Below are 26,214 nucleotides of genomic sequence, written 5' to 3' on the forward strand. Positions count from 1 at the left end.
CGGAAAGATTCGAACTGAATTATAGCTTCGAGGCGAATTGTAGTCTTACCAGCTGGAAATGGAACTTTTTTTTCATTTGGTGAATGAAACCTTTATTTCATTTCAGGGGACGACACTGTTCGGCTGCGTTTGGGGGTTGGTTCGGAAACGGGTCGGGAATAGAGAACTTTTGGGGGAACAGCGTCTGTATTAAATTGGTACCGGTCCTTGTTATTTCATATCTTATGTGGGCAAATTGTACCCGTCTTCGGTAAACGTCCAATTTGGTCGCTGTCCCATCAGACGGTCAACCCCTCACACATCACTCGAAACAGGCCACTTTGACTAACATATATATTTCGCGAGGTCTTCTTGTGTGTCGTAATTCGAATGTATTACAGTTGCTAAGGAACTCATATGTCACTGTGTAGCAGGTGTTGGAAGTTTGATCTTTGCGAAAAAGCTTAGCAACTTCTAATAGGGCACGTGGTGTATGTACTCAGCGTAATTCCTGATAGTGCGTGCATTGACGATTTAAGTGTGCGGAGTCACATGTCTGCATCCGATCCATTTGTTAACTACGTGCGGGGTGCAGGCTGCCAAAGCTTGTTCAGAAATATATTTTGCTGGCGAGCTATAGTCTCTGCGTACTGTACGCTTTAATAATGGTGTGAACGTAGTGCGTCACTGCTCTGTTAGTACTCCAGGAGAGCCTTCGCCTCACACCTTTAGATGGCCTCTTGAGGCGCAGCTTCCACATATGTGGACGCAACATGTTTCTAGCAGTTTTTTTTTTTTTTTGGACTAAGGGCCAAGAGACAGCAAGATGCATTGCGCATAAGATGAAGCGAACCTTAGTCAATGTGTCTCAATGTGCTGCGTATGACTGTAGCCGATCACTTCAGTGAAGCCACTATATACGATGTTCGAAGAGTCGTTCGATGTGCCGCGTCCCAGGACGAACGTCAAACGCATTATTTTCCTTTGCTCCCACAGAACAGCCGAAAAGCAAATTGCTCATGCATTTTAGGCCTACTATTTCATTCTTTTTATGTGAAGATGGAACATGGCTGACAGCAGAATTATTAAGTATCTAATTATAGGCTAATTATAGGATTAATACTGAAACTTGCACAAAGCTAGCAACATATTACTTCACTTTCTGGAATGTAATACTGCGCCTGAATGGCGCAATATTACATTCGCGCCTGAAAGGAATAGGGATTTAGGTCCGGCAGGTTTGGCCCGCTTGCGTGGCGACCGCGTGAGCGGCTGCGTTTCCCCCGTCCGTGCCAGTGTGTCCCGGTGTCTACAGAATTTCCGCATTGATCCCGCAGTCTTCTAATTTATTTAGCTTTCTGTGTCGTTGGCCTACCGCATCTTCAGCCGCTGGTGACGTGTGAGTTGGGCAACCGCTTCATACAAATTGGTAAGGATGCGAAACAAAGGCGACCGCAGAACTTATTGCAGGGGAGTGCAAAGGAGGGGGGGGGGGGAATCCAGCACTGACAGCTTTCACTGCCGTGACATCACCTGCAAGATTAATCAGTAGTGTGCAACGTTCAAAATTGATTGGAAATATAGAAGGCCGGGACCTGAGTGTGCTAATCAAGCTGTGTAGCTCATTGCTACCGCATCGAAAAATATTATCCGAAATTCCAGGGAGGGGCAGCTGCCCCCCCCCCCCCCCCTTGCACCCCCCTCCGGACGCCCAGTATGCGAAAGCTATTTTGAGAGCTCTCATTTACAGTGAACGTTCCCAGCGACAAACGGGATATTGACCTCTTCCCATATGGCAAACAACTCGCATGTAAGGGTGCACCACCGGGAATCTGGCAAGTGTGCTATTGTGGTGACGTGCAGACGTGCTAACCCAGCTCATGCTCGCTCTTTGGTATTTCATTGTTGCGCGTCAATGTATATAGATATATCAATGGCATTCTCGGGTTTCCTGATTGCAGCCTTTCTACCAAATATTTTTCTTGCGTCCGTGTTTCGCCTGGCAATCGGATGTTGTTTCACTAGTACTGTGAAGATTTCGCGGGAGAAGGGTTTTAACCCCCCTCCTCCCATCTCCCGGCTACGCTTTTGTGCTGGAGCAGCTGCAACGAAAGCGAGCAGCACAGCGGCAACGACTCGCAGAAGCAGCACCTGAAGAATGAATGCTGCTCGAATCGAACATTCTCTGAAAATCGCAGAAAAGCCTGAAGGAATCTGTGCAGAGCTGGGCGGCCTGCCTTGTTTCTCTCTATTTCTTTCTTTCTTTCTTCCTCTCTTTCTTTCTCTTTGTCTTTTGTATCTTTTCTTGTCCCTGTTTACTTCTTTTTCTGTCTTTCTCTATATATTTATTTCTCGCTCTTTCTCTCTCTCTCTCTATTTTTCTCTCGCTCTTTCTTTCTGTCTTGCTCTCTTTCTACCTCTTTTTTGTGTTGCTTCTTTCTGTCCATTTCTTTGTGTGTCTTCCTATCTTTCTCGTCCCTTTACTTTCTATCTTTTTATTTCCTTTCTTCTCTTTACTTCTTTCTTTCTTTCTATCTCTTAATTTCTCTATCTCTCTCTGTACTCGTTCTCTCGCCCATCAGAGTTACTGCATACCACGCCGGACAGATCAGCGCACGTGTTTTGGGAGCGAAGCAGAAGATGAAGTGGATGAATATAGCGTGTGCTGGTTCACGTTGATGATAGTTTTCTGTTCGCTCTGCACGGACTAACGGTCGGCTTAAACAGCTGTTAAAACCTTTTCTCTTCGTTTGTCATTGCCGAAATGTACTGCAATACCGCTGTTTTGTGCTTTATTTATAAATAGGTATTATACAAACACTGGCGTCTTGTATTTGCGGATCGTCAAGTTACAGTTAACTAATGTCCCTAGATTTTTCACTTTTGGTAGAAAAGGTAAAAAAGATCTGATCACTTTACAGTGAACTAGCCAAGACTAGCTAGAGTGGTTTCGGTTTCGGCGCACCCATAATGATAAAATTATAGCCTTCGAGATTCGTCTTTCTTATTTCAAAATAACTGTCGCTCGGGCGTGAATTTGGACACCACCTATATTGCAGCAAGATCGTTTTTTTTTACTCTTCACACTACTGTTTATATAGAAGCTAATATTTTAAACAATTGTTGAGTCACTTTTTGGGCATCTGCAACGTTAATTTGCTATACGTCAAAGTGTGGCCTTCGAGACTTGTTCGAGAAGGCTCGGGTAATAGCAAAATCACTTTTGTCTAAATAAAAAGGCAAATTATTGTACTAAGTATCTGCAAAGTTTTATCTCAAACAAATCACACAAAAAAGTTATTTTACTAAATTTAGAGAAAAAAGTCACTATTGAACTGGAAACCCTGATATTTCTATTGCGCGCGGCAGATGTAAAGAAAAATGCGGGAAGCTCATTTGGCGGCAAGCATAACACAGGTGTCTGCGAGTGCTTCGTGCGAGCTTGTGACTTTATAACTGTGTTGTCTGCATGGAAACGTTCGCTTTACCACGCCCTTATAGCCGTTGTGTTGTTATGCGTAGGCTTTGAACAGTTCGCCTCCGTGAGTAAAGGTTGAATGACTGCTGTTCGACCACCACCATAACGGAGACGCCGGGAAGACGCTGAGCGGGCTGAACTACCTCGACGCCGTAAATAATGGCAATCCGTCACCGACGCATATTTTCGTGAACGTTGCCGCCACTTCGGACATTGTGAACAATATGCCTACGTTCCAGCAAGACCTTAAGGACACGGCGGTTCAGCTCGTGAAATCTCTCGAGTGCCCCATTTGGTAAGCAACGTTAGTGTTCGTGTTTCTGTAGCAAGCTTCGCATAGCGAAGGGTTTGCCTTCAGGTTTCACCTGTGAAGCAACGAAGATCTCTGTGGTGGACGTTTTGCACGCCTTGTTCACGTAGTGGTTTGTTTGTAATTGTGGTCTTGTGCCGGACGAAATAGCGAACAATCTTTGCAAGATAGCGTGAAGGCAGAGACTCTCATCAGCACCATACAGCCAGTCTAAAGTAAAATTCTTTAGATATCTCTGGCACAACTAACGATGTCAGATTGCAATATTCGCTCCTCGAAATTGCGTAAAACGTTTTTGTGTTCGCCTCTGCAAACATCTTTTCGTGTAGCTCAGTAATTTACTTATTTAAACAAAGGCGGTCGATGTCATATTGCAGAATTTGACATCGACCGTCTCAGAATCGAGTACGACCTTTTTTTCTGCCCACCTCTGTAAACATTTCGTGGGTCACAATTAAGTGTTGATTTTCACGACACATTTCACTTGTCTGAAATAAAATCTTAGGTCAGCTAGTCGGCGGGCTCAGAGTAACCATGGCGCTGATGATTATTTCTCACTTTATAAGAACAGCCAGGAATTAAAACGCTTTATTGTTTTGATGTATCTGTAGTCTCGGGTGGCATACACCTGCGGTAGATAATTTTTTGAAGTCTAGTAACATAGCAAACCACCTGTGATACTAGATAAGTTACCTGAAGTAGAAGCATTTAATAAGTAGGAGTATAGGAAAAGAAAAAGAAAATTACTTCAGCCCATGCCACTATGATAGAGTGAGTAAGCACAGCCTCACAAGGATGAAGAAAGAAAACTCAGATACAGACTCATTTCTTTCTTTGTCGTGAAATTGCGCTTACCCTCTCAATCATGGATGTTAGCCAACCAGCCCGCCAATGTGTTTTAGCCATGCCACTAGCCATAACAGGCTTTGCAGTAGAAACAGTCGAAAATTGTTGACTATGGAATGTCGCTGGGGCCAACATTTTGGCGTCTGGAGACAAGGCCTCTTGTTGAAATGTTGGCTACAGCCACATTTCAAGCTCAACGATTTCTCATCACTCCCAGCCTCCATCTTCCCCTCAACTTCGGTCTTGCTTAGACTGCAGCACAAAAAAACACACTGGTTTGTTGCTTGTCTTAACGTTGCATCAATGATGTGAATGTATCTGTAAGACAGCCTCTTTAAATGATTTTTGTGTTAGTATGCCACGGTTTGTCTGTCTTGCCGTGGGCTTTCTAATGAATCAGCTACAAGGATATATAGCATTCATATATACTTGTGAAGGCACAATTTGCTCATTAATGTTGAACACAACAAAGTTGCTAGTTTGGCAAGTTGGAACAAGTCATTCATAATGATACTGAGTGCAAACACTAGACAAAGGACAAGTGAGATGACAAAGGCGTCTTTGTCATCATTGTTTCTTTTTATCAATTGGCATGTAAGCTCACATGCTTTTATGTGAATAAACTATGTGCATGATGTGTGTATTTGTTTTTATCAGTTGCAGGACCTGCATTGTCTTCCTTTGCAAAGAAAGAGATGCATGTCCACTGTGTGCATGGTCTTGCGTAAAAGCCGAATCTTTATTTGGCATTAAACTCCCTACCACAAAAACTTATTATTCAGTCAAAATGTCAATGCAGAAAACACTTTACAAATAGTCTTGGTGCTTTATTTGCTTCCCAAAGTTATCTTTTCATTTTCTTTTTGTCTTTTAGCCTGGAAATTTTACGGGATCCGTTGTCAACGAGTTGTCATCATAGATTCTGCAGGTGTGTGCCATGGAAGTGTTTCTTCACTAGTAAATCCTGAAATATGAGAATGTTGTGTCATTCAAGGCTGCTTTACTGTTTTTAGATTATGTCTGGAAAAGGCACTCCAAGACAACTACAAGATTCCCTGTCCACTTTGCAAAGCTGTGGTCACGAAAAGGTGTGTGCAATGCTTTCATTGTATTTACTGTGTGTTCACTTAAATGTGTTGACTTAAATGGGCTGTAGCAGTTACATACACACATAGGTCTGATCATGTGATGTGGGCAGAGTGTTTATGCAGTCTTTGATCGATCATAAACATAACGGAAAGGGCAAACCACATTACATTTAGGAAAAAAATTCGGCAGATACCACGCGTTGTGGGAATCGATTTCATGCGAAGCAGTCAGCGAGTACTTCCATGCTGTATTTTATGGCTTTGAGCCAAGCGTTACGAGGTGGATCAACACGTTTTTATAAGTGTAGTAGCTGTGTGCGCATCGTGGGCTTACCAGGCACGTCGACAACACTCGCGTTTAAAGGGTAACTTACGGTGCGACGTAATGTCAGCCCCCATGTTAGAGTATATACGTCAGTATTATTGAAACTAAGTGCACTTTATGGTCCAATCATGTGAATATCATACGTAACTTTTGTTAATGTATTCCTCCGGGGTCGAGCAATGCTTCAATATATTTTGCTGAATCATAGGAATACAAATGTAATGTTTATTAAACTGCTATAAAAGCGGAGCCTTCACTGGAACCACAGACGGTGATCTGATGTGACACGTGTATCTTAGGAGCACATATGTAGTGTTTATTGCTTTCTTGTAAAATTAGATAGCCAGCACCACAGCCACAATTGACGTTGCACCGACATTACGCCTGCATAGGCTGTTTTTCCAGACCAGTTTATAGATCTGGCGTGGCTCTGTGGTAGAATACCTGATTGCCACGCAGAAAGCTTGGGTTGAATTCCTGCTGCGATCTAAATTTTTATTCTTTCCACAACCAAAAACTTTGCAAGTAAATGATGCAGGACCAAGAAGGAGAAACATACATTCCTTGTTGCTGTGGTGAATTTCTGCGAAGTCGAAACACATCATACGACTCGCATTAGCTGGTACATCTAACATTTCTCTACTCAATGCTGCACATTGCCTCAAGAATGTGGCTGGCAACCAACCTTAATGTATGCTTGCACATGTCTGTATGTGTGCGTGTATATGTACGCATGCAAAATAAAAAAATTTCGGGGGAAGTTCGAACCCCACCAACCCTCCCTGGCTACGCCAATGCTGTGCAATGTGTAAAATAAACATACGCCTTTATATATAGAGAGAGAGAGAGAATTCATTTGAAGGCAGAGAAGTCTGCCTAAGCTAGTTCACTCTAGCCTGCAACTCTGCACAGGGGAAAAGGGAAAGGGGAAAAAGGAGTGATGTGGGGTGATGATTGGGAGAGGAAAGAGTTATGCGTATATACAATAACCGTGTACCATAGGGGTTTCGCTAGAGTCTGGTGTCCAGTCCTGTACTATTCAGAAAACCTATAACAGCCTTGACAGCAGTTGTTGACTTTACCAGTTTCACTTAGTGTTGCCACACTGATTCCTGCCACCGTTGAAACGAGCGTATTTAGTGTGCCAACATTGCAGCTCACGAATTCACAGGGACATTCTAGGTACCGCCATCATTGTGGTATGCTTGATAATCTCTGCATTTTAGCTAGTGCAGCATTCAGCCTTCGGCTGCTGGCATGAGCATTAGCAGACATACACACAAGCATTCCTTCTGCATGGTGGTGCATATCACACCATGCTGCATACATTGCTCCAAATAGAACAAACACTAAACTTCAAGCTAAAGTTCTCTTTCCTATTGAGCTTTGATTTACGGCAACTGTTTCCCATCGTTTTAATCCCGTACACCATCGAGGTGTGATGCCTGCAGTGTGGCTGCCAGTGTTAATTTCGCCAGCGTTGTGAAATGTCCGGCGCCATCCAGGACACTGTGCTTTTGGGCCCTGGTACGCCTTGTTACCACTTTCGATTTATTGTGGTTCACGAAACTGCCAATTTTGTCATGCCAGTCAGCAAAATTTTCGTTTTTAATGTGCACATTAAAAGTACGTTAGAGATTTGCTCTGCTTGTTTGTGGGATTAGCAGTGGGATCATCAGTTTGTAAAAATCATCCACGGAGTCAATCAGAAGACTGTAGCTTGGGTATAGCTGTGAATAAGGACGATGGTGGTGATGGGGTATGTTTAAGTAGGCAAATAATAAATAAATTAATTAAAATGTTCAGGACTTGGATTTCAACTTGAGGCCTCTGGTGCTGAAGCTCAGTGATCTGACCTCTGTGCCACAGGCGCGTGCATAATAAGGCGGAATACAGCACTTCTAAGAATGTCCATGTGCAGTCAACTGCATACGGACACGTGGCACATCTTTCACAGCGCTTACTGTTTCCCGTGTGCAAGCCAGCACATTTTTATAATGCTGACGTTTGCTGTGGGTATCACCTCTGTGCATACACTATCGAGATGCACAGACTTGACCACCACTGGTGTGAATGTGATCACTCTTGTTTGATGCTGCCACTGTGCCATCCCCCAACATAGTGCCAGCACATTTCACCCATGTTTACTGCTAAATACGTTCTGACTTTTTGAATAATTGTGAACTGCTTATGTAGCTATGCTTGAATTTTGACTTTGTTGCAGGAGCCTCACCCAGAGTGACCTCATAGTCAAGCTGGTGGATAAGGTGAAGCAACTGGTGCAGGCTGTGAAGAATGACACTGGTGTGGAAGGTGAGAGTTTGACATTGAAACACTTTTCTCGAAACCCGGAAAAAACACTCTGGAAGAAGTGGTGTGGATTTGAGCACATATCTTCCTGAAGATGTTTTAAGGGATCTAACATGAAGGGGAATCTAGTGTGTGCAGTGCTTACTTTCTCCATTTCTTTTCAACTTGGTGCTTCCTCTCAGCTGCGGCGATGATGATAGCGGGGCACTGCCTGCTATGCCTTCCTTTGTCTTGTTTTCGTGGTGCACTCATGGTAAACATTGTAGTTTGCTTGTAACAGGTGCTCGAGAACAACAAAGGAACATTGACAGGAATGGCAGGCTGTGTTAACACCCACCGATTACCCACTTCCTAGTCCTGGCACGATGGGCACCAATGGCATGCATCTGCTAACTGTTACATTGGCTGTAATGATAGCGCTGATGTAACTAATGACTGAAAAAGAAGTGGGAGCGTTGCTCAGCCACAGGGGAGAGCAAGCTATCCACCTATTTGTGAAATTGTAGTTGATTTCTTGCATGTTCACAGTGTCATATTGGTTACAGGTTGTTATGTTTTATTACCAAGTTAAACAAGTGGTTTAGTATGTCTTTGACTCCCTGTGGCCCTCCAGGCAAAGCTGTGGTGCTGCATAGCCTGCAGTTCAATCGGAGAACTGACTATTTTTGACCACCATGATAGTATCACTTTCTAGTTTACTTTCAGTGTTTAGTTTAGTTGGCTTGCTTTTTGTACCTGGCTGCCTGCATTGTTTTCTTATGCCATTGGCGTTGTTTTCAGGTGTCGAAATAGTTATACAGTAAAAGATTGTTCATTCGACCCTCGTTAATTTGGAAAATCTGATAATTTGGACATGTCTGGTACCTGCCAGACAACTCGTTAATGCGGTCACATTTGGCAGCAACCCGGTTAATTCGAACAATCCTCGAGACGCACCGAGTGTGAAGCGCCGCAAAGGAGAGAAAACTGCGTGCGCAGACAACCAAAACGAGGCGGCACGGTCCGCGTCGCTATCTTCATCAGTTAGTGACCACGGTTTTATCAACATGCGGATCGGCCACTCAGCAGCCTTGTTTTAACTCGATGCAGTGCGCACGCAATGTCACAAAACTAAAACATGGCGGAAGCTGTTAAATATGAAGAGCTTTCAGCTGCTGTCAGCATGCTGGCATAAAACTCGTTTGCTACATTGCGATGGGCAAGCTATCAGTTGGCGGCCATTTTACATGCAAAAGTACTATTGTCATGTGGGCATAGTGGTGGTATTGGTGGCGGTACGTAATAAGGGAGGGATGCAGAGCACGTTTCGGGCTAATTAAGCACGGGAGTCTGGCGCCGTGGTCGCATTGAGAATGAAGTCGCAGGATGACGAAAATTGTGGCTTTTGCACTGCTCTTAAGCAAAATAAGTACACCATGTATGTATTCATCAAGAAAATGAAAGTTTATTGATGTATTGGGCATTTGTGTATTGTTTTCTTGATATTTTTGATAATTTGGCATTTGGTTAACTTGGACATTTTTTTGTGATTCCACGAAACCCTAATTAACTAGCTTTTAGTGTATAAAAAAGTGGATTAAGTAGTGTTCTTTTCTAGGAAGCAGGCTAGAATTGGTATGGGAAAATAAACTGCCATCCCTTATTGTGTCACATATGAAAACAAAAGTGTCATTGAAATATGGGTGCTTTCTTGTGGGGGTACTGGTGAGATATCACCAGAGACCACCACCAGATATCACCATCAGAGTCGAAAGGGAGTGTGGCTACCCTTCTTTAGTGCTGGTAATTAGTATTTGTTTGTTTATTTACGTGTTTGTGTGTGTCTGTGAATGTATGCATGTGCACCAGAGCTTTAAACAGTGATTTTGGATAATGTAGGAGACTTGAAACCCACAGAAATCCTTTGATGTGTTTACAGTCACACCACCAAAGAGCCAGTTAGAACCAGCAAATGCATCTCTGGAGCGGCGTTCTGTTCATTCAGCTGCCCAGAAAGCGGCGACATCGTGCAAAAGTTCCCTGAGTTTTGTGAGCTTCCCTTTTGTTCATTCCTGCAGCTGTTTATCTTTCATGTGCGAGAAAACGCAGACATAGTGAATTCCGCATGGGATGATACTGCTGAAGTGCAATCATATCGACACACGTACGTAACCAACTACAGTCGAACCCGTTTATAACGAACTCGAAAGTGTCGCGAAAAGTGGTCGTTATATCAGTAGTTCGTTGTATATGGACTCGCCCTTAAAAACGTGCGCTTAGCGGCCAAGCCGTTTTTTTTTCTTTGTGCACTTTTATTAAAGTGCTAACAACCCCTTCGGTGACAGGCTAAGCCTTTTCGCGTCGTGAAGCGACGCCCGCTGCGTGCTCACGAGTGAATTAACCGGCTTTGCAATGAGCTGACACCGTTTCACTGAAGCGCGGTACCACGACGTGGAGCCGATCATCCCTGGCTAGTTGCGTGCAGCTCGTCGCCTACTCGGGTCGCGGATTCACTGCCGGGCCGCTTGCTGTATGCCGTATGCGCGCGTTTGTACGTTCTTCGTGCTTGCTTCACTCCGGACCGTGCACGGGTGCGGCGAGTAGCCTGTTCGTTCAACGCGGCGAAAACAAGCATTCTGCAAGCAAAGCGCACTCTACGTCTCCGTGATGCTCTCGCGGCCCTGCCCGACGATGCGCGGCGCACTTCAGTAGTCACCTAGTCAAACACGCAGTATACGCTCGCTGTCAGTGCATCGACGTTTCTCGGTGCCCGCGCCGCTTAACAACAGCGAGCTATTCGTTTCTACAAAGCGACGCGCACTTTAAAGCGGTCTTGCACGACGCGGCGGCAGCGAACTTGCGAACGGCAGTATGGCTAAGGATGGTGTGCTCGTACCGCTGTCAATCCGCAGTGTACGGCATACGCCACAAGCTCAGCCCAGCAGATATCTACAGATGACTGTGATAAGGTTGTCAGCTATAAGGCATAATGGCCCGTTCTTCGACGGCCGCCACCTCGCCTTCGCTCATTTCTGATGCTTATCCGCGAAGGCATCGACGCAATCACGCGGGAGTCGTAATCACCGATCGACCGGTCTCTGCCGAAAAGACGGACAACTTTTTGCGGCACATTGTGGCGTCGACGAGTTTAGGGACGCAGTGAACCTTTATGCGATGGAAAGTTATCGTGATTATCACTTCTTGCATTTATGCCTTCTTGCGTTCCAAGGCATTGTTTAGTTCATCGCAGGCGGTCGTAGCTGCAGAGAACGGCGTCAGGAAAGGTTACTGTGCGAAAGCTGACCGCAAGGCCTCATGCTGCCTGCTATTTTTTTTTCCCCTCAATGCCATTCTACCACTGAAGAAAAGGCTGGAAAGTGAGCGACCTCGCTCGCAGCGTCCGAAATCTGCGTGCGGTGCTCGCCTATCTGGGTATCTTAGTCGCGAGTAAACTGCAGCGGGGCACGGGCGAGCGCGCGCTCCTGTCACGCTTTAGAAGGCATGTTTTAACTTTTTTTATTTCGCTTTGTATGCGCCATATTTTTACCGCGACCGTGTCTGAAGTGTACGTTGTAAAAGTAGGAGGCTTTGAAAAATGTTCGCTATATCTGGACGCAGCTTCAATGGTTAGCATAGGAAAATCGTAAGTGCACAAAAATATGGTCTTATAACCGATAGATCGTTATATGTGGGATCGTTATAAGTGGGTTCGACTGTATTACAAGTGACCTTTGTTCACCCGTTGAAAACTTTTGCAGTGTTATTAGTCAGAGCAAGATGTGCTTTCATGCATATGAACATTCCTGAATGTAATCAATTCCGTAGCGAAGTAATCTCATCTGAAGTTAGATTGTAGCTGCGTCACTAATAGTGGTGAACATACTGGAACATTCATTTCTTTATGTGAACGCCAGTGATTAGGCTGGTATGTTTGATGGCTCATGTACAAATAGCCAGTGCATTTAAACCAGTGCTGTGTATTACTACCGTTGACTACTGCCCTCGCCAATATCGTGTTTTGAGAGTTCTTCACATTGCTTGGCACAAGTTCGCACATTAGTGAGTCAAGTCCTTGAGCTCATGCTTTGGCTTCTTCTCTGTTCTTCACAGTCACCACAGCTTGACAGTATATTTTACAGCTGTATTGACAGCCCTCTTTGGCTTAGTGTAGCTCCACTTCACAGCTTGTTATTCATTTGTCATGAAAGGCAACAGTGCTCCAGACTTGAAGGAGAGACATCGGTTCTTTATGCCGGCACTGAGGTGAACTATCCAATCCCCGCATATGTGTTTGTCCTGGTGTCTCAATCCCATGTCAGCTTTTGGTGTCTAAAAGAACTCTCTGACACACTCTTGGTCTCTCTGTTCTGGCTATTTTTCTGCACACTTCCAAGTATTGTTGTCCCTGGAAGGAAAGTATGTCTTCGGGGTTATTTATTGAACATTAAGTGTTCAAAAACATTGATTTACTAAATTGGGTACTTGGGTTGTCTTGCCTCGGCAGTATTCAAGTGGTTATATTGATATGCGCCTGAGTGTGAGATTCCAGGCTTGATTCTCAACCTTTGCAGCTGTATTGCAATAGGAGTGGAACGTAAAAACACTCACGTGCTTAGGTTTATATTTTAAATATACTCACATATGCTTAGGTTAAGTACACCGGGTGATCACAATCAATTGTGCATTTCCTGCTATGGCATCTCTCACAGCCCATGTGTTGATTTGAAATGTGAAAAGCTCCTAAGTCGATTTACCGATGTGTTAGTGACGCTAAAAAGGTCAAGTGGTCTTCATTACTCATTTAGTGCATTTGACGCCTCTTGGTTTTCTGCTTGTTGCTTTGGAAAAGAAAGTCTCTAACTTAGTTAAAGCATTATCAACAGAAACAACTCAAATGAGTAGTACTGGCTTTTTTTAAAAGGAGCACTGACATATGAACTGGTGATTCTTCTTGCGTTAAATGGAAGTCCAAACGCTCTAACCCTCACTAAAATATTGTTCTGCGAATATTGTTCTGCATCATCAGTGACACTAACTGTTTTCCAACCTTCATTCTTGCCGAGTGTTATCTATATTACAAGCAAGAAGCACGAGGTAATTTCTACAACCTCAAAAGTATTCACACAGTAGTGCATAATGCCCTACCAACTAGCCAATTAGTCTGCCTTTTTCAACTTCATTAGTACTCTTGTAATGATGAAGGAAAAAATAAGTAATGGTCAGTGGATTATGTTTCAGTTTTACTCTAAAAGACAGCAACAGCCTCTCAATTTTACTTATCTATACTTTCACATGTCTTCTTCCAACAGGGCTCACGTGCAACGAACAAAAGGGCATTTGTCGTGCACACTGGTAAGCCATCTCTTTTTTTTACACCTCATTTTTATCATATTTTATCACATTACAGGTATTGCATGCAGCTTGTGAAAAAAAAATTCGGCAGATCCCACGTACCGTGGGAGTCGGTGTCATGCGAAGCATGCGGCGGGAAGGTGACTGGGGCATAATTTTTTTTACTGAGCGACAAGTTACAAAATGATGCTATAGATCTGTATAAACTTCATACGCACATATATATGTTCAAGAGCCGCATATGTGTTATATAACTAGTTGTTTACGGTTCGGTAACACTGCCAACGGCAAAGTCGGTATTACCAACACCAGAAGCGGTAAGCTGATATGTAGTGCTTATACTTGTCCTTTATGATGGATAACGCACGCACGTTTCACGAGCCCGTATGCATGTGTGGAACAATTTCTTGACAGTTCTTGAACAAGGTCATCATCTCCGTGATCAGTGAGCACCAGCAGCTGGTCATGACTTGTTATAGGATCCGGTCGTAATCGCGGCGACAAGGGGTCCACGTGTAGTGAAGTATGAGGTATAGTACAGCTGTTGGAATTCATGGATGCGTCGGTCATTTTGACGACAAATTGTCTGTCGATAGAGCCGGCGACATCTCGGAACCCGAAGTCACCCTTCGCGTAGGTTAGGTATAGGCCGTCGAGGCTTGTAGGCCAGGATAGTGCTACGTAGACCAACATCAGTGGATGGCGCTTGTCGTATTCGTACACTACCTGGGCGTACGTGGCCTACGTAGCCTAGTCTACAAAGCGGCTGTCAATCAATCTGGCATCATCCTCGGTTAGCATGAGGCCATCGCCCAGCCTCGTAAGAAATGAAGTGGACACTGCATCGTTCTTGCGGACTAAGTGCACTTTACGGTGCGGTGATGTGGATATCATACGTAACTTTCATTCATAATTTCATTCGTCCGGGGTCGAGCAACGCTTCAATATAGCTTGCGGAATCATAGGAATACAAATGTAATGTATATTAGACTGCTACAAAAGCGGAGCCAGCACTGGAGCCACAGACTTTAATCTGATATGATGCCTGTATCGTAGGAGTACACATCGTAGGAGTATCACGTATTGTTTATTGCTTTTCTGTAAAATTAGATAGCAAGCACCACAACCACAATTGACGCGTTGCATCGATATTACGCCTGCGTAGGCTGTTTTTCCAAACCAGTTTATAGACCTGGCGTGGCTCTGTGGTAGAATACCTGACTACCACGCAGAATGCTTGGGTTCGATTCCTGCTGGGATCCTAATTTTCATTCTTTCCATTCGTCCGGTCAATGCTGCCGATGTTGGTTTTTCTTAACGCTCTCGCATTTAAGCTACCAATGTCTGTCCTCGCCGTTCCTGGGTAGATATAAACTGTCAATCACCTGTGGCGCATACCCGTAAACTGCGGCCTGTGGTAAACGGGTATGTGCCACATCTGTCCAGTGGAAAGGGTTTGACGACGTACGCGACAGGATTTTCACGTTATCAATGTAATGACCCGACAGTCACATTCGTCAAATCCTCTTACCCTCCCATGCAAATTTTGGCCTACACCAAGTTAAGGAGGCGATTATGAGAGCACCCAGACGTAGGCGGCTAGATAGATAGATAGATACGTAGATAGAAACGCTCAAAGTGCCAGAGGTTCGCTAAGAAATGCTTCGCATTTAAAAAATGAAAGCAGGGCTAGCTTGACATTACCTTTTTTTTTCTTTGTTTTGCTGTGTTTTGTGTGTGTGTGCTCTTGCTAAGCAAACCATGTAACGTTGCAGTTCTGTCTGATTAAAGCTGTCAAAGTGGTTACTGCAGTTAGTGTAAGCCACTGATTATATGGGAGTGTTGACTATGCTGACGAAAGTGACTTCTTGAAGTGTTGGGTGACGCCCTTTTTTTGAATACATTTTTCAACCTGGTCTAATTTTTTTTTTTTCTTCATGGAGTGTCAAGCATTCTAACAGTAGTTTTACTAAATGTTGCTGTATATAGTTGTTCATCTAGTTTTGACATTATAGTATGCAACATCCTTGAGGCTGCCATTGCAAGATATGTATATATATATAGTATTAAAAAAAAATTGAAGGACGAACATATGTAATCGATCAGAGATGTTACAGTTTAAACATCAGTTAGGTTGACTCGAAGTATGTATACAATCGTGCATGATTTTGTGGTCGATCACCAATGAGCGGCAAACATCCCTGCACAATAGAAACTTGCAAATTCTGCAGATTTGTATTGATATGTAGTGTTATTTCACCAAAATAAAAACCTAAAGGCTCATCTGCTTTTGCAGATGCATTTAGCAACAAACTCACCTGCCTTTGCAGTGACTTCAGTTGGCTATTTCTGAGGCAATTCGTGCACATTGCTCACGAAGAAATGCCACAGGGTGTACTATTCTAGTTCAGTACGAACAGCGTAACCTTCGCAGAATGAATATTTCCGTGAAAGTTCACTGTTGCACCGTTTCACTTTGTTTTTGGGAGCACAAAAAATAGTGCAGTGCCTCCATGCTCTCGTTTTGTCGAGAGCTGAACGAAAATTCATCAGGACAGCTAGCATGGTGAAGAGAAGGCGTCCAAACAATTCCTATATCGCCATCATTCCTGCACACAAGGGAAACGCCATTTTGTGGCTAAACAGATGTGCATAGAATGTGAAAATGATAGGTTTGCTCTTGGACATAAGCATCTACATCAGAATCCAAAAAGACCCCACGAAAGGCCTGCAAGCAAACCTGCAGCATTATTCCCCAAGGTTTTTGACATGCAACCACTGCAGCAAAAGCTTTTCTGCTATGTACAAACAACCATGTCATCAGGGCTTGTATGTCTCTTCTATGTTTGTTGTCTGTTCATGCACCGTTATTAGGCTGTCACATGTATGCAACGCTATATGGATTAGAAAAGGTGTTTATGCCCACTGTTCCAACAGTGAACTTGGCAGGTCACCACCGCGCCGCCTGCTTTGTAGGTTGCACAAAATGTTATGCCCAGCGGCTGGCAAGGCAACAACATACATTCCTATTCAATTAATAGAGAATATGTGCCACATTGCCATGGATGAAGATGGTGCTCTTCACGTCTGCCCCCATTTATCCGGCTGTAGCTACATGCAGAGATGTCCTGCTTACAGATGACACACCCGCTGATCACAAATCATTGGATGCACCTGATGTCATTGAGCTGTTGGAATTCTGCTTTAGTGATGCCCATTTCACCATTAGCTGGTAGTATTACAGAAATATATGTGGAACCACAATGAGGGCCTATATTTTCATCATTGCTGTTGCTTGGTCATGGAAGTCACTGAACAGAAGGCCCTTGCTGACCGTCCACACAACTAACATTTTCATACCCTCCACAAACAACTGCCTCTGCGTTGGTCAAAAGCAGGATGCTCCATGGCTTGTGTTTCTTCTTAAGGCGTGTTTGCACTAGAGTGACACGACGCTGATGTCAGTCTGCCGACTGTCACCGGGTGCGCCTTTTGTCATGTCGTCGCCCTATTTACATTGCAATGATGCTGACTGTACTATGTGGAAGACACCATCCGCATTTCCTCATGCTCCTAGGCTTTTGTTGGCCGGTTCTCTAGTCACACAGGAGTCATGCTTGTCGACACTGACCAGACTTGCGCGGAGAAAGTTAAACGGGACCACCTGTTGTGCTCATTCCATCAGTTGAGCCAGCCTCCCTCCTCTGCCGTTGTCCTTCTCGGCGTAGGTGACACAACCCAAGCCACACTTCGCTGCGTTGCGGACCGGGGTTGCAGATAAACAAAGGGGAAGCGAACAAAAACCATCTGAGGGGTGCACAAATGCCAGAAGGTCTTGGGAGGACCGCCGTTATCTCTGCGGGCATCTCGCCTTTGAGGGTCGAATTGTCGCGCATTTGGTTTGAGCAAGGCATGTTTTCGCTCGGCTGCCAATCTCCTGATGACTTCCCGACCACAAGTCGTCCAACGCTTTTTGCTGGTGTTTTTTGGACTGCCATCATGTTACACGACGACGAAATACATTCGACGACCGATAATTCGGACTCCACGGGGAACATAAATAAGTCCAAATTATTGAATATCCGAAAAAACGAATGCGTCGGAAAAAAATAACTTTTATTGACACTTCAGGGTCCCGGTGGCTGAAAAAAGTTGTCAGTGCATTGCTGCACGCACTTCCACTTACGTGCAACCAAATCCGCCTGTATCTCCGCCAGTGTGATGTGATTGCTGTACGATGACGAGCTGGTTTTGTTTCTGAAGGCAACGCGTCTGTGCGGCGCACTTAGCGGTCACACAAAGAGGTAGCATGAATGGTGGCGCGGCGCGTTTGGGTTCTCGCCGATTAAATGCGTGCACTACTACGCATGCAACTGCACCAGGCCACATGCACTACCGAGCAGTTGACTGAAGATGCTTATTGTAAGGCTTGTCAGCGATTGAGCCGTACTAGCGCGTTTGCCACCTGCCGCCATCGCGCCTCCGTGCATTTCCACTGCTTATCCGTAAAGACATTGCCGCACGGCGCTGTGATAGCGGCCCCTTCGAATTTCTGGTCCGCTTCACCCCATAACACTTCAGCATTGCGACAAAGCTGACTTTCGGACTCTGCTACTGTCGCAAACAGGTCGACTCGCGAAAGCGCTGGTTCGAACCTACGAGATGATAGACGTGGCAGAGGTGGGGGCTTCAATTATTGCCTTTCGGACCTGCAGTTTGGGCAGAAAGTCCGAAAAATCAGACGTCGAAGAGTTTTAGCATCCAAAATTTTGGACGTTCTTGTCCATTGACGTCTGTGGGGCTGGTGACGGTGCCGCGAAAGCGTCCAAATTTTCGAGCATGTCCGGAAAATCGGGCGTCCGAAAAATCGGCAGTTGACTGTATCTGCCGCGTTTCGTTGTCGTCGGCGCGGCCTTCGGCGCTGGCTGTGAGGGCACCGTTGGCGTCATTTAACTGGGATCTTTTGAGACAGCAGAGCGTAAAATAAAGCAAGTCTCAAAATAAAAATGAACGCGCGCAAAACGCTTTACCGCAGACACATTCGACAGAATGGCGGCGATAGCAGCAATAGCAGCGCAGCGCGGGGATACAGGAACCGGAATGTAGGATGTTCGCGATGTCGATACGATTTCCCACAGTTGACCAGTGCCTCCAAGATTGGCATTTCCAATTACAAATCTCTAAGGCATAAAGTAGCGATCGAAATAAAGCCTCATAGATCCCCAATTAGCTTTCGTTTTGATCTCTGAGGCCATACTTTGTATGGTACGGGTGCTGGAGGAGATAATGGCTGGCGATTCGGCATGCGCGACAGTCTCGGACAGGGTCCGGATTATCGAATGTAGATCTGGCAGCTGTCCGAAATATCGGTCGTCTTTACACATTACTTCTATGGGATCATCGGCGGTGCCGCACGGCTGTCCGAATTAGAGAATGTCAGAATTATCGGTCTCCGATTTATCGGTCGGCGACTGTACTGTCTTTGGAAGCGTCGGCGGTGGCGGCCTATTACAGTAAAAGCTCGTTAATTTGACCCTCATTATTCCAAAAAATTGGATAATTTGGATGTGTGGCCTGGTCCTTGCCAGCATATGCATTGTTTATTGGCGTCAAACTCTTGTTAATACGGTCATATTTTGCTGCAACCCAGTTAATTCAGACGATCATCAGAGTGAGCCGAGCGCGAAGCACCACAAATGTGCGACACAAAAGACTGAAAACGGTGTTTGCAGACAACTGAAACAGAGGCGGCACAGTCCGCATCGCCATCTTCATCAGTTAGTGACCATGATTTTGTCCACATGCGAATCCGGCACTCAGAAACTCCGTTTTAACTTGATGCAATGCACGAGCAACGTCACAAAACTCAAATATGGTGGAAGGTGTTCAAGATGAAGAGCTTTTAGCTGCGGTCAGCACGCTGGCATAAAACTCGCTTGCTGCATCGCGATGGACGAATTATCAGTTGCTGGCCATCTTACCTGCGAAAGAACTATCGTGACGTGCGTTTGGTAGTGGTGGTACGTAATATAAGGGAGGGGTGCGAAGCACTTTTCTTGTCGATTAAACATGGGAGTCTGGCGACATGGTCATATTGTGAACAAAGTTGCAAGATGAAGAAAATTGCGGCTTTTACACTGCTCTTATGCAAAATAAGTAGAGGATTTATATATTCATCAAGAAAATGAAAGTGTATTAATGCAACAGACATTTATTTATTGTTTGCTTGATATTTTCTATAATTCGGTTAATTCGGGCATTCTGTTCCGGTCCCATGAAATCCGAATTAATGAGCATTTGCTGTACGATAACACGTTCTGGCGACATCATCAGCTGACGACTTGTCAGCAGACCATCTGCATCGGCATCGTGTTGTTCTAGGTAGTGGCAGCTATGGTAGTAGCAGCTATGCGATTTGCTACGAGTACAAATGTGACGGCAGTATTCCTCTTTTGACATCTTTGACATTCCTCTTGTTTGCAAATCTCTCGTTTTTCGTCCGTAGGTTGACAGGTATGGAAATGGTTGCTCATGCGAGAAAAAGGAAAATCACTGGGTGGTATTTGCAAGCAGAGTTGAGCAAAGCTGAAATGCTATGTGGGCCAATAGTAGAATTGCACCCTCATATACCATGCAAGTTGCAACGGTTGATTTCGTGGCCATCACGGGACATGATACTATACGGTCCCTGCCGGCGGCAAGTTATCTTTTCGTCCACTTTAGTTTCTTCACATTTATATCCTAATTACTACAAATAACATCCCCTATACCTTCCTTGGCATTATTGTCTGTTCTCGTTAATGCAGTGGTACATTTGACAAGCTCTGCACGTACAAAGTGCTGTAAAACGCTTTATCCACTGTAACAGCGGCCTTGTGGTCGCTGTGCTACACAGCAATGGGTCCTGTGACCACCTCAGACACGTTTGCTGCCAAAGCGTAGTCGGAGCTTGATCAGTTCCTCACCGTGGGTTGGTTCAGGTCGCTGAAGCTCAAAAATCCGAAATTTTCTCTTCAAGTTTGGCAGTGCACCAGGCTCCAACACTGGCTGTACTGTTGTATTTTCTTTTTCAACAGCTCATACTTGCGCTGCTCTTTAGCGGGCTTCTGCATGCATAACCCACTTCCCCTTCTCAGCGAGGTCTGTGAAAAGCCGGCCAACCCTTCACCTGTAGGCAAGTGTGACATCGACAGGCATGCAGAACCTTCCCCGTCGGCTATTGCATTCTGTCGATTGACGCCCTGCGACTGACTGTACAGCCCCTGTGCTTTCCTCTCCGATTGCTTTGTTGTCCAAGTGGACGGTGCCTCTCTAAGTGGAGAGAAATGCAAGTGGTGGAAGTGGGCTTTTTGTGAGCACAATATGCAACAGCGTACACCATGAAAAATCCGAACCAGCAAGAGGCTAACAGCTTTGCTGTAAAATAAGTAACACTTATGTATGAAGTGCAAACCTCTAGAGCTGTGCAGTAAAAAGGAGCATTTTTCTGTTGTGCCAAAATTTTTTCATGCCGTACTGACTGTTCGGTAGCTTTCTCATTTTTTTTTTTTAACTAAGCCATGTTCTCGTCTACACCTCTGTTGCATTTGCAGACATTTATGCATTGGATATGGTGTCTAAATGCACATTGGGAATAAATATTGACTTGAAAGCCAGCATTTTTACTTTGTTGTTAACCTGTGGTCTTCTTTATACCACACTGTTATGTCATGAATTTGTACCAAGCTGGCCATTTTTCTATCCTTATCAGCTTGCTTCTCTATTTGCTTTGTCTTATAATGGTACATCCAGACGACGGGCCAAACCGCCACCCGCCGCGGGCGGCTGAGTCACGTGACGCCGGTGCCGCGAGGGGTCCGGCCGCTTGCGCCGTACACACTCGAGGACCAGAACGAGAGGGAGATGCGTGGGCCGAGGCTAGTTCAAGCCTCTCGCCGCAGCTTGGTGGGTGGCGCTGCGACAGTGACTTTCACACGCAGTGCGCGTGCCCCTCGCACGCCTCAAGACCCCAGGTTCCGCTCAGCCGCCTGTCTATTCGCGCAGTACACACAGAACTGGTAGAAACAGAAAGCCTATTTTGCGAAAAAAAGAAACAAATGAACGCCAGGAGTGATCGTACACACACAAAAAAAATTGACAAACTAAGGAAACGAACAACAACATCAACAAACGTGTAAAAGCGGGCAAAGCACGGTGTGTGGCCTCCCAAGAGGTTGGCGGCGTCAGTCAAAAGGTTGGCGTGGGGTAGTCGCTGACAGAGGTCACAATAGGGGTAGGGGAGAGCAGCGGAGGCTATGGAGCTAGACAAAAGAGGGCAGGAAGTGCCGTCAAATTGGAAACAGGCACTGCCCACAGGCGAAAGTCGGGAGGGCTTCGCATGCGAACAAGAAAAAAATGCCATGACGCGAAGAACCATGCGACACACACGAAAGAAGACCTAATTGATACCAGGTGACAACACGAAAGCTAAGAGGAAAGGACGTACCGCTACAGAAGTTGTCAGTTTGAACATGGAGGTTGTGCGAAAGAAATCCCTGGCTGCTATGGCTCTCGCGCTATCGGTTGAGGACGACGAGGATCTGCAAATATATTCATTCAAAAGGAAGCGATCCTGTTAGATGAAAACATAGATGTTTGAGAAAGAGGAATTCAGAATCACCTATATCAAGAGCTCTTGCTCTTTGACCCCGATGAGTATCGCCGGCTTCTTCGCCTATCGTGCGAACAGTTTACGCAGCTGCTGGCGCTCGTGGGGCCACTGATTGCCAGGCAAGACACTGCCATGCGCCGAAGCATCTCCCCAGGGACACGGCTACAGGTCAGTCTTCGCTACCTTGCAACTGGTAGGCATAGTTCGTCACTAATATTTTGTTGCAATAGACAGATCAATCTGCACAATTTCTCATTGTGTTAGCCGCATGGGCTCAAAGCTGCTTTTTAAACTAATGCCACGCACTGTTTCTTATTACAGCTATGTATAAATACAGTGATGTCAGTTAACATGGCACATAAACTGCCTACTTACCGAGAAATTACTGTTTTTTGTTGTGCCTATAGTCCCCTGACATTCACATTTGTCGTAGCGATAGTTGCAGTAACTTCCACATTCTACTCATCTTTTGAAGGCACAATGAAAAGCCAATAAATAGTAAAGTCGTATTTTATAACGTTACAGGGGAGAGCCATCATTCGTTGAGCCGACAATTCAGATTAGGCCATTCCACTGTCAACGACCTCATTCCTGAGACGTGCACGGCAATCTATGATGCCTTAGAAAAGGATCTGTGAAGAGGCCACGTACGGAAGAGGACTGGCGCTGTGTGTCAGATATGTTCAGAGAGAAGTGGCAGTTCCCGAACTGTGTGGGAGCCATGGACGGCAAACATGTTTGCATAGTGAAACCACCACGCTCAGGATCAATTTATTTTAATTATAAAAACACATTTAGCATCGTGCTTTTCGCTGTTGTCAATGCGTCATACCGGTTTATCTACTTAGATGTAGGAGCGCCAGCCTCTCATCGAGATGCCGGCATTTGGCAAACGACAGAGCTGCAACAAGACATCGAAAAGAAGCATGCAAACCTTCCAGAGCGCGTGCAAGTGGCAGCGTCACCTGATATGCACCTGCCACCAGTCTTCGTCGAGGACGACGCATTCCCTCTAGGGGAAGATTTGATGAAACCCTTTGGGAGAAGCTCCCTGACGGACGACCAAAAAATCTTCAATTATAGGTAATATTTTCTAAATTACTTTAAAGTTAAGTAGGCAGCAAACTAGGCAAGTTGATGTCAATTATTGCGGAAATTTACCACCACTGACTCTAAATGCTTGTTCTTTTTTCAGGTTGTCCAGGGCTCGCCGAGTCGCTGAGAACACCTTCGATATTCTCGCGAATAGATTTCGGTGCTTACATACCGTTATTTATGCTAGCCCCGAAAGAGTTGTGCGACTTGTGCTGCACAACTTTTTGAGCAGTGACGTGCACATTAGCGGTGAAGCTGCCAGTGTGCCCCCATCAAATGTGCTGCACCGACTGCAAGCATCTTGCGGTCGTAGTAATGCCTTCGGTGTCGCCGTACGTGAAAGCCTGTGCAAGCACTTCAAGAACAGAGGAATGGTGCCGTGGCAGAATGACTCTGCCTACCTGAACTTGACAAAATAAAAATAAAAAACTGACTGATGGAAGAAGTTTCATTTATTCACTTGGTTAGACATTCTTTATTGGTGGGAAAAATTAGATACATGAATAATGGAGTCATAGAAAACTCCACAAAACACTGCTTCAGTTCATACACAGCAGAAGATTTACAGCACACATATAGTTCATATACTACATATGAAGAAAGTGTGCCTATTACGCCTGAAGGGCACGTCTTCATCGCAATAAAAAATAATTACTAAGAGAGGTATAGAAGTTGAGAAGGTAACGTAAGACGGATTAAATTAAATACTATTTTGTGCAGAGTGCGCTAATTTACTCACTGTCGAGGTATTTTTGAAGAAGAGAGATTATTTCTTGTTGGCACACCAGCTGTCTTGAAAAGCTAATTTTTTTCATAACCAATGCCACATATCTACAGAATTGAGCGGCAGGCTCTTCCGGCTCCACTGGCTCAATATTTTTTGCTATGCGCTCTAGAAGAGCTTGCCGCTGTGTGAAAATTTCATTTGAAATGGCAGACGTATTTGGTTGCCGCTTTTTCTTGCACGGCCCACTCGTGTTAGCCTCTGTCGCTGTCACAGCAGTCTCCTCCGTTTCTCTGTGCAAAACCTCTGTGACGCTACTTCGGGCTTCTGCTGCTTCATCGCGAAGGGGTTGTGTGCTCTCCTGCTGTATTTCACAGACACTGTCAGGAACCTCATCTGCGTTGCTGAGATCTCCCAGCTCATCAACCTGGCATTAGAAAAGGAGTTGCATGATTGTAACATTGTACAATGGGAAAGTAACAAAAACAGCCTAGCATACAAGCATAATGACAACCGCTTTAAGGCATCAAAATCCTATTGAAGGTGGCACTCCGAAACAACAGCTGATGAATTACTAAAATTCTTCAAGTACATGGGTAACTAAAGCATTTGCAGCCCTGAGCGCCATGCACATTAACTTCGTTCACTCCCTGGCAGATGCATTTTAATTAAAGCGGTAGTTCCACCACGACAAAAATGAGAATAAGGTAACTTGAAACAAATGTTGGTAACTGGAAACGAATGTTTGCCATACCACTCCTTGTGCACTGCGGGCTCCACTGACGAAGCAATGCGCAGGCTGATTGATACCCTCCAAAAACTACATCGCATGGAAAAACTTCCATTTGCTGGAGTAGCACTCCGCCAGCACCTGGCTGCTCTTCGTGTCCGAAAGCTTTTTCTTCTCCTTTCGGAACGTCCGGCGCTTATTCGCGAAGAGTGTTTTCAGCACTTCTGCAATAGGATATTTTAACAAACTTTATCACAGCTCGCGTTGAAACACGCTAGTACTTCGAATTTCGGCATGTGACAAAAATATTTTGAAACCTTGATATAAATACAGAAAAGAATTTCACGTACTGACGTTGTAAGAGCCATGTGCAGGATACTTCGCGGTCATCTCTTTTGCCACCCGTTCCCACAGCGCCTGCTTCTTTGGGTTGTTTGAATAATCATCGCGACCAGTGTCCCAAAGTGTCAGGAACTGATCCACCAATGAGAGGAAAGTATAACATAGCATCGTCGCTCCACGTAGCCACCTTTACACAAGCACGGTAGAACGAGTACTGGGCCACAAAAACGACGCGAATGATCCCACGTGCTTGTTTTCAAACAGAAACACATGTTCGAATAGCTGCCGGCGTGCCCAGCTACCAAAAAAAGATAATAAAAAACCCGGTTTTGTTGACACACCACCCCCACGAGCGCGCGGGCCGCCGTCGAGGGCTGGTATGGGCGGCCCGTGAAAATGTTTTTGGGATTTCTCGCGCGCTCCCTCCCCGGGCCTGCCGCGGCCTCTCCCAACCGGAAGTGGAGGGTCACGTGACGGCGAGGCCGCGGGCCAAAAGAGTGGTTTGGCCTGTTGTCTGGATGCACCATAACAAACATACTGTCTGGTCACAGTGTCGTTGCATAAAGACATGCAAAAGAAATCTTTTTTCTTATCCTTGCATAGAAATGTATCCACAATACAATCGTGTCAAGAGCACACACCCTATGTGGTGACTAATCCAGTGACTTTCATTGACATATCTATGTTGCCACTCCTTATGCTCACATTTTATAATGCCCCTTTCTTTTTATGCAGATGCCGACATTGGTGCCGCCAGCAAAAGGCCAAGGCCTACTTCCATTGCTGTGTAAGCTTTTTTTTATGCTCTTCTTTTCTTCTTTTTTTCAAAGCAAAATGCATTAATTGAAAACTGTCGTAATCAAAAAGCGGTGAAACAGTGTTTGTTATACTACAATATCCTTTTACTGAGTTCCCCTGTTGTTTGTTCACAATGAAGAACATTGCAAATGTTGTTTGTAGGGCATAAGGTGTCTGCTAGCCTTGAGAGCAGACAGAGCAATCTTTG

At 45.0% G+C, this 26,214-nt stretch overlaps 1 protein-coding gene across 1 annotated transcript; it reads left to right on the forward strand.

Moving 5' to 3' along the window:
- Positions 1–3,360: 3,360 nt before the first annotated feature.
- Positions 3,361–25,999, forward strand: LOC119386091 (breast cancer type 1 susceptibility protein homolog). The gene is made up of 8 exons (XM_049414217.1): positions 3,361–3,752; positions 5,488–5,541; positions 5,627–5,701; positions 8,251–8,339; positions 10,255–10,364; positions 13,625–13,667; positions 21,459–21,611; positions 25,944–25,999. Exons 1-8 carry the CDS (start codon positions 3,682–3,684, stop codon positions 25,997–25,999), a joined length of 651 nt encoding a protein of 216 aa, XP_049270174.1. The 5' UTR covers positions 3,361–3,681.
- The last annotated feature ends 215 nt before the right edge of the window (positions 26,000–26,214 follow it).

The sequence above is a fragment of the Rhipicephalus sanguineus genome, chromosome 3 (genome assembly GCF_013339695.2).
Source record: "Rhipicephalus sanguineus isolate Rsan-2018 chromosome 3, BIME_Rsan_1.4, whole genome shotgun sequence".
Lineage (NCBI taxonomy): Eukaryota > Metazoa > Arthropoda > Arachnida > Ixodida > Ixodidae > Rhipicephalus > Rhipicephalus sanguineus.

Excerpts from the sequence above, each read along its gene's own strand:
- LOC119386091 (XM_049414217.1), top strand. The coding sequence starts at position 3,682 with ATGCCTACGTTCCAGCAAGACCTTAAGGACACGGCGGTTCAGCTCGTG. Across the intron at positions 5,542-5,626 it reads TGTCATCATAGATTCTGCAG|ATTATGTCTGGAAAAGGCAC; the intron begins GTGTGTGCCATG and ends TACTGTTTTTAG. Across the intron at positions 13,668-21,458 it reads GGCATTTGTCGTGCACACTG|ACGACGGGCCAAACCGCCAC; the intron begins GTAAGCCATCTC and ends TGGTACATCCAG.